Below are 11,369 nucleotides of genomic sequence, written 5' to 3' on the forward strand. Positions count from 1 at the left end.
TATGTAACCTTTTGGTACCTAAATTGGCTTGTTTTCCCTCTTCTGTCCATGGTGGAATGTTGGACTAGGACTGGGGAGACCTGTGTTCAAACTCACTGGGTGACTCTTTGTCGTCACCTATTTTTCAGCCTAACCTACCTCATGGGGTTGTTGTGAGGATAAATATAACCTGGGCTCCTAGGAGGAAGAGTGGAATATACATGTAAAAATAAGTAAAATCAGTTTCCCCTTTTGTATGATGTCTATGAGTCTGTGGGCATGGCCTGTGTCATTGTTTAAATCCATGTACAGTGCCTAGAAAATCTTAGTCACTAAAATCACAAATGAAGAAAGTAAGCTCGGGTAATATGAAGAAGAGCCCCAGGCTCAGAAGAAAGGCAGGGGCTCTCCTTGATATTCAAGGGGGTCATCAGAGATGCTTGGAAAGCAGCAAGACATCTCAGGTCTGGGAAGAGGCAGAGGGTGAGCATCCATTTTGGCTGGCTACCAAGGTGTGGCTCCCTGACTTCTCCACAGCTTGGGGCTGAATTCAGGGTCTTCAGAGTACCAGCCTCTGGTTCTCCCAGCTGAGCTACTTTGCCTGCCTGCCTCTAATGCCTTGCAGCTAGGCAGGGCTCTCTTCAGCCCCCTGCCACTCAAATCGTACTTCCTGGATTGTAGTATATGACAAACCCAAGGCCTGGCGCACCACCTAACATCCTGCTTCCATCAAGAAGTTTGGGAATTCAGCACCTCCATGTTCCTGCTCCATTCAAGCCTTGTATGACACAGCCTTGTATGACACACTGAGAGACCGTAAAGGCCAAGTTGAAGACAGATCATCCTGGAGAGAATCTATCTATATGTGGTCACTAAGAGTCGACACCGACTTGACATCACTTAATCAATCAATCAATCAATCAATCACATAGCTGCTCAAAACTGGGCTTTCACCTCAATGGAGTCTGCCTCCCAATCACAGAATCATTCTTTTGCTCTTCAAGCTAAGAAATTGCCCAGCAATTTCCTTCCAGCAAGATGAATGGAAGCAGGAGCGGCTCTCCCATGAGGCAAGGGGAGGCAATGGCCTCAGGTGGCACCTGCACCAAGGGGAGGCAAGTTCAGGCAATTAGCCCCACCCACCAGCGCTGTCACCTCATCTGCCTGCTGCTGCTGTTGCTCCAGACTGCCCCACTGCCCTCTCTTTCTGTCCCCCCGACCTTGTGTCCTGATGTCGATGCCAGCCTCTGATGCCGATGCCAGAGTCAGAGGGTGGAGCCAGCCCTGCTTCCCTCACCAGTGCCACAGTCTTTAGCAGACTGACTGGGTTCAACCTGGGGACCTTTTTGTGTGATTCAAACATGCCAACCACTAATCATCATCATCATCGGAATACAGTATACTAGGGTTAGGTGGTTACCCTCTTGCCAGTCAGAGTAAACAACTCAGAGTTAGATAGAGCAATGGTCTGACTCAGCAGAAGGCAGCTTCCTGTGTGAAGTCAAATCTAGTTTAGCCCTTTAAAGACAGTGATTAAGCTGGAAAACGTTGAAGGAAAGAGAAGAAGAAGATGACCAGCAGCAAGGTGGATCGGCTCAATTACAACATCAATGAATGCAGCACTGAGAGACCTTGAAGGCCAAGTTGAAGACAGATCATCCTGGAGAGAATCTATCTATATGTGGTTGCTAAGAGTCGACACCGACTTGATGGCACTTAAACAATCACTCATTCAAGTTGAGCCTAAAAAAACCCAGCTTTTAGTACCCAAGCTCAGTCCTGGAACATGTGAAGCAACAACAAAGAGGAGCACCTCCAAACATTTGCAGACTGTCTTTCTCTTATTCCCAAGTAACCACAACCAGCCACCTGCAATGAGGCTGGAAGCCTTCCAGACCAGAGGCTATGCTTTCCGAGCAAGCCGGAGTTCCGGCACCTAAACTGCCTCTCAGCAATATCTCAAGATAAACGTTAACAGTTGCTCTTTTCGTATAGCTGCCAAAGTATAGGATGCGATGTGTGCATATGGCTGTGGTCTAATCACTGCTCTTTTCTCAGCCCCTCTAGCTGCTTCCTCTGTCATCACCTACTGCATCTACGTGTTTGTCCCCAAAAAGCTCACAATTAAAGATGACAAGTACCATCTGTGGAAGAGGAGAGGAAGGCGGGAGCCTCGTTCAAGGCTCCCACCTTGAGTTTCCCAGCCAATCCCTTGGGAAAGGCTCCAGGCTGAGGAGGGAACTTAGGATGATGGCCACCCACCTGTTAATGTTTTGGTTCCCTCCTGGATGATGATTTTGTGGCTGGTCTTGAAAGAGGAAGGTTTTGCAAAGAAATCTCCACAGTTTGGAGTGACTGGGGTGTTGGAAAGGGCAGATGGCTGGGTTTCTGTTTGGAATTCAGGAGCATCTTTCCTCTTAATTAGACCCAGCTTCCTTTGGGGGAGGAGGGAGGGGGAGGCCATGCTTCTAAAGCTGGAGTTTTCTGGGAAGCCCTAATTAGAGCCTTCCCTGATTTGTTAGCCACTAATTAGACATCAAAGACTCAAAGTATTTTCAGAGATGTCGTCTTCTTGGTTTGAGGTTGTGCTGAAGCCTGGATTCCCATTCCCTAGCCCCAACATGAGGTGACACAGCACCCACCCACCCACCCCATTCACTCTCCTGCCCTATCCTTTCCCTCCCCCATCCTCATGCCACATGTTCCCCAATAGCACATGAATCAAAGCAAACACCTACTGGGTTCCTCTTCTCCACCCAAGGACGAGAGTTAATTAAAACACAAGCTCTCTTGTCTGTCCTTGGAAATCTCACAGACAAAGGAGAACGCAAGATCTGCTCCAGCTTAGACAGCAGCAGCAGTCTCTCTTCATGCAAACTCTGTTCGCAGCTCCTGGATCTGCAAAAGGTCCAGGGCTGTCCAGTTCATTCTTGTTGGGGTGTTAAATGTACCAGCACAGAAGTGAAGTGGTTAAGAGTGTTGGACGAGGACTGAGGAGACTCAAGTTTAAATCCCCATTCAGTCATGAAACTCAGTTGGGTGACTCTGAGCCAGGCACTTCTCTCTCAGTCTAACCTACTTCACAGGGTTGTTGTGGGGCTAAACAGAACCATGAACACTGCTCTGGGCTCCTTGGAGGAAGAGCAGAATATAAATGCAAAAATCAAACCAACCAACCAATACTTCTGGGAGGGAAGCCCTGTCACTGGGCAGGAACACCACTGGGCCCAGCAACTAGGAGGCACCAACTGGATGGTTGGGAATGAGAGTTGTGGATGAGCAGCCACACACACACACACACACACACACACACACACACACACACACACACCATTTCCAGCAACTGATAGTCTTCACAGGCTTCTGCCAGACCCTCACAGATGCTAAAACTCCTGTGACTCCTGAGGATGTGGACAAGCTGCTTGGAGCGATGAGGCCTACCACTTGTTATCTTGACCCTTGTCCAACATGGCTTGTTCTAATTAGCAGGGAGGTTGTTGTAGATAGCTTGGTGGAAATCATAAATGCTTCTCTGAGGGAGGGCAGGATGCCTCCTTGTCTTAAGGAGGTAATTATTAGACCTCTTCTAAAGAAGCCTGCATCAGATCCCTCAGAGTTGAGCAACTATAGGCCTGTCTCCAACCTCCCATGGCTGGGCAAGGTAATTGAGAGGGTGGTGGCCTCTCAGCTCCAGGCAGTCTTGGAGGAAACCGATCATTCTAGACCCATTTCAAACTGGCTTTCAGGCGGGCTATGGGGTGGAGACTACCTTGGTTGGCCTGATGGAAGATCTCCAATTGGGAATTGACAGAGGAAGTGTGACTCTATTGGTCCTTTTGGACCTCTCGGCAGCTTTTGATACTATTGACCATAGTATCCTTCTGGAACATCTGAGAGTGTTGGGGGTGGGAGGCACTGTTTTACAGTGGTTCCACTCCTACTTCTTGGACATATTCCAGATGGTGTCGATTGGAGACTGTTGCTCTTCGAAATCTGAGCTTATGTATGGCATCCCTCAAGGCTTCATACTCTCTCCAATGCTCTTTAACATCTACATGAAAACTCTGGGAGAGATCATCAGGGGATTTGGTTTGGGGTGTTATCAGTATGCTGATGATACTCAGATCTACTTCTCCATGTCAACTTCATCAGGAGATGGCATAACCTCCCTAAATGCCTGCCTGGAAGCAGTAATGGGCTGGATGAGGGAGAATAAACTGAGACTGAATCCAGATAAGACAGAGGTACTTTTTGTGCAGGGTCGGAACTCCAGAGACTATTTTGATCTGCCTGTTCCAGATGGAGTCACAATTCCCCAAAAGGAATAGGTTCACAGTCTGGGAGTAGTTCTGGAACCACACCTCTCCCCTGGTATCTCAGGTTGAGGCAGTGGCCAGGGGGACTTTTTATCAGCTTTAGCTGATACACCAGCTGCGTCCGTTTTTTGAGATGAACGACCTCAAAACAGTGGTACATAGGTTGGTAACCTCCAGACTTCTACAATGCACTCTATGTGGGGCTGCCTTTGTATGTTGGCCGGAAACTCCAGTTGGTACAGAATGTGGTGGCCAGGTTGGTCTCTGGGTCATCTCGGAGAGACCACATCACACCTTTGCTGATAGAGCTACACTAGCTGCCAATAGGTTTTTGGGCAAAATACAAAGTGCTGGTTATAACTTATAAAACCCTAGATGGCTTAGGCCCTGGGTATTTAAGATAATGTCTTTTTCATTATGAGCCCCACCACCCATTGAGGTTGTCTGGAGAGGTCCGTCTCCAGTTGCCGCCAGCTCAGCTAGTGGCCACACGGGGATGGGCCTTCTCGGTTGATGCCCCGAGACTGTGGAATGGCTCCTTTTTGCAATTCTTCACTTACCCATATTCCTCTCCTCACATCATGTGAGAGAGAAAAACCATTCTGAATTCTACAGTACATTAAATACTGAGCTCAGAAGAAAAACAATGCAAATCCCTGGTCAGCAGCTAGTTTACTTAGAGGGAAATTTTGAGTATAGTGTGGTGAGCCAAGATCTGTCTAAACTCCTTCAGAACTGGTAATGTGGAGGCCAGGTGGTACCCTGAGATGGAGGCGGAACTTGCTCCCAATCCTTAATTTAAGTTGAGCAACTTTTACTTATGCAAAACAATCCAATTTTCATGCATTTTCAGCTGCATATTTAACTTTGAGAGCAAGATCTGAGTTGCTAACTGGGCAAAGAGGCACCTTTCAAAGTTATGATTCTCTTTATATTAAGCAGTGGGAGAGCCCTTTGAGGACAGGGAACCATCTTCTCCTTATTCTTTTTCTATGTAAACTGCTTTGCAAGCTTTTTGTTGAAAAGTAGTAGTAGTAGTAGTAGTAGTAGTAGTATAATCTTGAAACTGAATGTGGGTGTTTGGTGAGGAATATGAACAAGGTTTTGCCTCCATTGCCCATTATCTCAGTTAGCTGACTTAACATGTGCCAGCTCTTCTGCTTGATGCTGCCATCTCCACAGTCATAACCCCAGCTCTGTCTTTACCTTTGTATGTACTACAGAAGCTACATATATCCTCAAAACCCACTATGCAGTCTGTGTTTACCTGCTGATCAGAGGACTGGTTAACTGATTAATCAATTAAATAGGCATGGTTAGTTGGCTAATTCATTGCAAATAAAGCAGAGCTTTGTGCAATGGCTGCTCATTGCCAGGGGCATTATTGCAAACTGGGAGCGGTGTGAGCATCTCCTAGTTTAGGTAATGCACTCAAGATGACATTTGTTTCTCCTCCTCAAATTATTCAACTGTGTTATTTCTTCAAAAGAATGGCTACCTTTGTTAAATATCTTGGAAAAATGGCCTCCATTGTGAAACTGTTTTATTTATTATAATTGGCTCATGAGCTCTTAATTGGTTAGAACAAGACAGTTAATGGGCTAAAAAGAGTCTGCATCAGCTGGCAATTCTAGTTCTGGTGCGTTGTCCCTTTACCATTCCAGTGGTTCTCTGATCTCTGCCCTTACCAAGTTGTAACCTTTTGCCCCTTCTGCTCATTCCTTGGCAGCTGAATTAAGCAGTCCCCGCTGCTGTTGTTTTTTTTCCTTCCTCCTCTTTTTCTTAAATCACCACCACAAAGGCTGGGGATACTGTTGTTTTGTAGGTGGAGTTTATTGGACAAATCTTGCAAGAATCCAGAAGGAAGTCAGATGCTTATTTGCTTATTTCGTTCTGACCAGAGCATTTTACATTCCAGAGTAGAATGCCCCAATCTGCTGTGCTTTAACTCTAGCCATGTTTTCTTCCTGCCCAACAAGGGTAACCAGAAGAGCATCACCATGTAGAAAAAACCAAGTCAGCCTGTGTCTCCTCCTCAGGATTTCCAGGACCTCCAGTCTCATTGAAACCTCTCCTCTAGTCAGATATAGGCCTAGGAAGGGCACACAGAGACTGCAATCTCTGCTATAGAAACGGTAATAAAGTTTATCCCAAGTTCAGAGAGAAGTGCAAAGAGGAGGAGGAGAAGCAAATAGAAGCGCCACTATGCTAGAGCAGGGCTGCACAACTTCAGCCCCCCTGAACTACAACTCCCATCGACCCCACCTACAGTGGCCAATAATAAGGGATGGTGAGAATTGTAGTCCAACAACAGCTGGAGGGTAGGAATGTGCATGGACCACGGTTCAACTCATGGTTCGAGCACAATTCGGGAGAGGGAACCAGGAGCTTTAAGAAAGAGGAGAGCAAGTCCTTACCTGCCCACCACCACCCCATGTAGCTTCCTGCTGGGGTGGTGTGCCTCCCAATAATCCCTGTGTGGAACCAGCACACACACACACACACACACACACACACACACACACACACAGCATCTGCTCATGCACAGGCACCATTTGTGTGGTCAGCATGGTGCTGCTGAACTGTGATTCATGCACATCCCTACTGGAGGATCGAAGTTGTGCAGACCCTGTGCTAGAGCCTTGGACATCCCTCTAGTCACAAAGGCTATGGAATTGTTCAACTGCTAGTGGCCCAGGGACTACAGAAGCCAAGGGAAGCACCCTCTCTACCATCAACCAGAGAGCTCAAAGATGCTGAGGGGTGTGTGTGTGCGTGTGTGCGTGTGCGTAGTTCTTTATTATTATTATTTCCCTGCTAACTTGACAAAGAGGCACCTTTTAATGTGGTGATTCTCTTTATTTAACAGGGGGAGAGTAACTGGCCCTGTCCACCCCCAGCACAGTACCTCCAGTGACTGTTGCTGGTGTCTTTCTTATGTTTCTTTTTAGATTGTGAGCCCTTTGGGGACAGGGATCCATCTTATTTATTTATTTATTTATTTATTTATTTATTTATTTATTATTTCTTTATGTAACCCTGAGCCATTTTTGGAAGGGCAGTATAGAAACTGAAATCATCATCATCATCATCATCATCATCATCATCATTATTATTATTATTGGGTGACATGATGAAGGAATTTACTCAAAGTAGTTCCACTGAAATTAAAATAAGCTAGGTGATGCCTAACATATTTTTAATTTCAGTGAGACTACTTTGAGTAATTTGCCTCATCATGTCAGTCATAGTAGTAGTAGTAGTAGTACTGCAATACATTCTAAGATGCTTTAAGGATCATTCAGTGAAAAGGCAGGTATTAGTCCTCTAAATAAATGTAACTAGTGGCTGACATGATGCCTAGTAATAATAATAAAGCATTTGTATAGCACTTTGGGATGTCCAAAGTGCTTGACATATATTATCTTGCTGTAATTGCTACAACGATCCTGTAAGGTAAGGTATTATCCCCATATTGCAGCTGGAGGGCTGAAGCTGAAAGGTTGTGGCTTACCTAAGCCAACTGGTGCAGAGAGAAAGGCAGACAATCAATTGCTTCTCCACATCTCTCCCAGCAGGGCTAAGGATAGTCAGATGGTCTCATAGGGGTTCAACAGCCACCTTACTTATGGATACACCAGATGCCCCATTTGCTTCAATGGCTGTATATGATACTTGCCCACAACTCCTTCATACCTTGGAGGAGAGGCACTGTGATCAAAGTGTTTGAGTGGGGAGGCTCGAGAAAATGCCCCTTCATATTCTTTGAAACTCGTCCTGAGCCCTGAAGCCCCACTCCCAGACTTCACAGAGTCCTAATTCCTGATCCACCAAGCCCCTCCTCTAGGTCCAGCAGCCCTTTTCAGACAGTTTCTCCTTTCCACTAATCAGACATGAACTCACCAGTCCTTCCCTCAGTGCTGAGCTAGGCAGTTTGGCTCATTTCAGATTCTAGTCTTTCTGCTCTAAGCAAGGCTCAACAGCAAGGTATGAGCCCAGACTTTAAAATTATGTTATAATGAGGGGAAGGCAACATCTTTCTTCCCATTTTCATTATACATCCACAGAGTTCCCTCCTAGTCCAGGATAGCAGCTTCCTTCTTCAAACTTCATATCTGCCCCCCTCTGGCCTAAAACTCTGGAAAGTTGGACCCATGTCTTTTTATTATGACTGCAAGTCTGGCAGTGAGAACAATCCTGACCTCATAGCCTCCCAAGGCACTGTAACCAACCCCCATCCCCCACTTGTCATCTAGTCCTCTTTTGGCCCATTCAGCACCCTGGACAGAGGTAAGACATTTGATCAGTCCCCAAGATTATGCTTCTGGCTGCCTGTAGTGAAGAAGATTTGGTCTCTGAGCTGATTTTAAATCATCATTCAAGACATATAAAATTTAAAAGATGACAGAATGTTCTGTTTAAGCTTAAGACAGCTTCAGTTCCCAGTGATTTATTGAGCCATGGGGGTGGGGTGCGTGGGGGAGAGAGGATATATCAGGGCTTCCTTGCTCCCTGCCCCCAATGCAAATCCACATGAAATTACATCAAAATTCCCATATTACATCTTCTGGGGGAGGGACACCAATGTACTGTCAGAATAACTATCCCACTGGACAACACACACCAAGTCCTACATGAGCCAGAGATATTCCACAAGGTAACAGAGCAATTTCCCAATACTTACCAGGGAAATCTGGGGCTGTTACTCTCTCTTGGTTTTGTTGAGAAGGGGTCTAATATGGCCTGGAGGATCTAATAAGTTGCCAGGCCTTGTGGCTGTTCCCGTAAGGGGCTTATTAAATCTTTCCCTTCTTGAACCCAGATAGGCACCACAGACGTGACTCCAATCTAGAGGAGCTTTCCAGCCTACTTCCATTTGCAAGGCCTCCAACTCCAGAGAATCCGGGAGAACAGAGCTTCTACTATATAAAACTGCAATAACCAGAAACCCCAAATGGCTATATTTTACTGTGTGTACATGTGTGCCTTCTCTTCTCTCCCCACACAGCCGAATGTCCATCAAATCCAAGTTCTCCCACACCAAGCAAAATAACCCGTTCATCCAAACTTCTGGTTATCCAAATTCCTTCACCATTCAATCCTATGCGGCTGTTCTGTATTTAACCCCCCCACACACCCATTCTAGAGGGGGAAGCGATCCCTCTCTTTCCAGTTCTGACTCGATCCTCTCCCCTGCCCTCTTCCCTCCCCTCCCCTTCCACCTTTCTGGGTTGCTGAGGGGTACTTGGGGGGGTTGGCGGTGTGTGGGGTAGCCCGGTGCTCCTACCTGCCAGCAGCTGCATCCAGGCACAGATCTTGTAGACCGTGGCCGTGTTGCAGAAAAAGAAGAGGGCGAAGCAAGTGATGCAGCCCAGGATCAGCACCATGGAGAGCAGCACGAAGAAGGAGGCCGCCTTAAAGGCGCCGGAGGGGATGCTGGCGAAGTCAGCGAAGGAGCCGCGGCAGGAGAGCTCCCGGTTGTTGCCCTCGTTGCCCACGCAGTAGTGGAAGAGGCCGAAGTAGCCCGGCTTGGGCGTGCTGACGCTGTCGCCGATCCAGTAGGGCTGGATGAAGACCACCACGTTGATGATGGCGAAGCAGATGGTGAAGATGGCCCAGAGCACGCCGATGGCCCGCGAGTTCCGCATATAGTTGTCATGGTACAGCTTGGAGGCCTCCTGCGACGGAAGCATCCTGCCGGGCGGCTCAGAGCGCGGGGCGCGGAGACACGGAAAGGGGCGCTCCGGCGCGGGCGGAGAAAGCAGCAGCACCACCAGCAGCACCTCCTCACTGGCAGCGGACCGGCCCCGGGAGCCCCGCGGCGCAGGCCGAGGGCAAACCCGAGGGGTGGCCGGCGAGAGGCCAGGCCATGGGGCAAAGGGATTGGAAGGCAGCAGCGGCGAGGGAGCCCTAGACGCGCTTGCTGGCTCCCTGCAGCTGCAGCCGCGACTCCATCTTGGCGGCGGCTGCTGCTGCCGCCGCTGCCGCTATCTCTTTGCTCCTGCTCGCCTGCCTCCTTGCTCGCCTGCCTGCCTGGCCGACGCTCGCGCCCGAGGCGAGAGGCGGGAGCGCGAGCAAATGCCGAAGAGGAGGGGGGAGGAGGGTCAGAGCGGGAGGGGAAAGGTAGAGAGAAGAAAGCGCCCGGGCAGCTTCCAAGAGGGGAGGGAGAGAGGAGGGATCGCAGCGCACATGCGCCCAGCCCAAGCCGGTCAAGGGAGAGGGAGTCAAGCGGCTTCCATGGCTCCGCATGCGCCTGAACCCGGAGCAAAGCTGGACACGTGTCCGCTTCCCTCCCTCCCTCTTACCTGCATAGGAATGAGCTAGAGGACTGGTTGCCTCCTGGCTGGGCTTCAGAGGCTGGCTTCCATGTCAGGAGTGAACACGCTGCAATCTTACACACGCTTCCCTATACTATGAGTAAGTCCCATGAAAAACACGAGTGACTTTACTTACTTGGAGGGGGTGGTTGGAATTGCATAGGATAGGATGGCATTGCAAATGGATCTCTGGTTGCATTCAGTGGGGCAAATCATGTTCTTGAGCCCTAGAATCTTTGGGGCGGAGGAATCTCTAAATGAGCGGTTGCACTTTCTGTTCCTGAGCTTGTCCAGAATACCGCCCCCCATCACTGTGTACCACCATGGCCCACTTCATCATTAACACAGCACTTTGGATTGCAAATGTGTCAGTTTTTAACAGCCTTTGTGATGTTTGCCTCATACCAACCCTCTCAGGTAAGAACACAGGAATATAGGAAGCTGCTGCCTTATACCAAGAGAGACCAGTGGTCCAGATCTTGCTCAGTATTGCTTATACTGACTGGCAGCGGCTCTCCAAGGTTTCATATGGGGGGGGGTCTTTCCCCAGCCCTCCCTGGTGACGCTAGGGATTGAACCCTAGAGAGGAGAGCTGGTCTTGTGGTAGCAAGCATGACTTGTCCCCTTAGCTAAGCAGGGTCTGCCCTGGTTGCATATGAATGGGAGACTACATGACTGAGCACTGTAAGACATTTTCCTTAGGGGATGGAGCCACTCTGGGAAGAGCATCTAGGTTCCAGGTTCCTGCCTGCAACCT

General features: G+C 48.4%; 1 protein-coding gene across 2 annotated transcripts in view; it reads right to left on the minus strand.

Annotated features, from left to right (window-relative positions):
• LHFPL4 (LHFPL tetraspan subfamily member 4) overlaps positions 1-10,570 on the minus strand; it is a 67,356-nt gene extending 56,786 nt beyond the window's left edge. The window contains exon 1 of one of the 2 annotated variants that reach the window (XM_053301753.1): positions 9,583-10,570. In XM_053301753.1, the coding sequence (XP_053157728.1) occupies positions 9,583-9,988 (406 nt within the window). In that variant the 5' untranslated portion in view covers positions 9,989-10,570. The remainder of the gene's footprint in view (positions 1-9,582) is intronic. The other variant, XM_053301751.1, reaches the window with a different exon arrangement.
• Positions 10,571-11,369: the final 799 nt, after the last annotated feature.

This window comes from Hemicordylus capensis, chromosome 2, assembly GCF_027244095.1.
Source record: "Hemicordylus capensis ecotype Gifberg chromosome 2, rHemCap1.1.pri, whole genome shotgun sequence".
NCBI lineage: Eukaryota > Metazoa > Chordata > Lepidosauria > Squamata > Cordylidae > Hemicordylus > Hemicordylus capensis.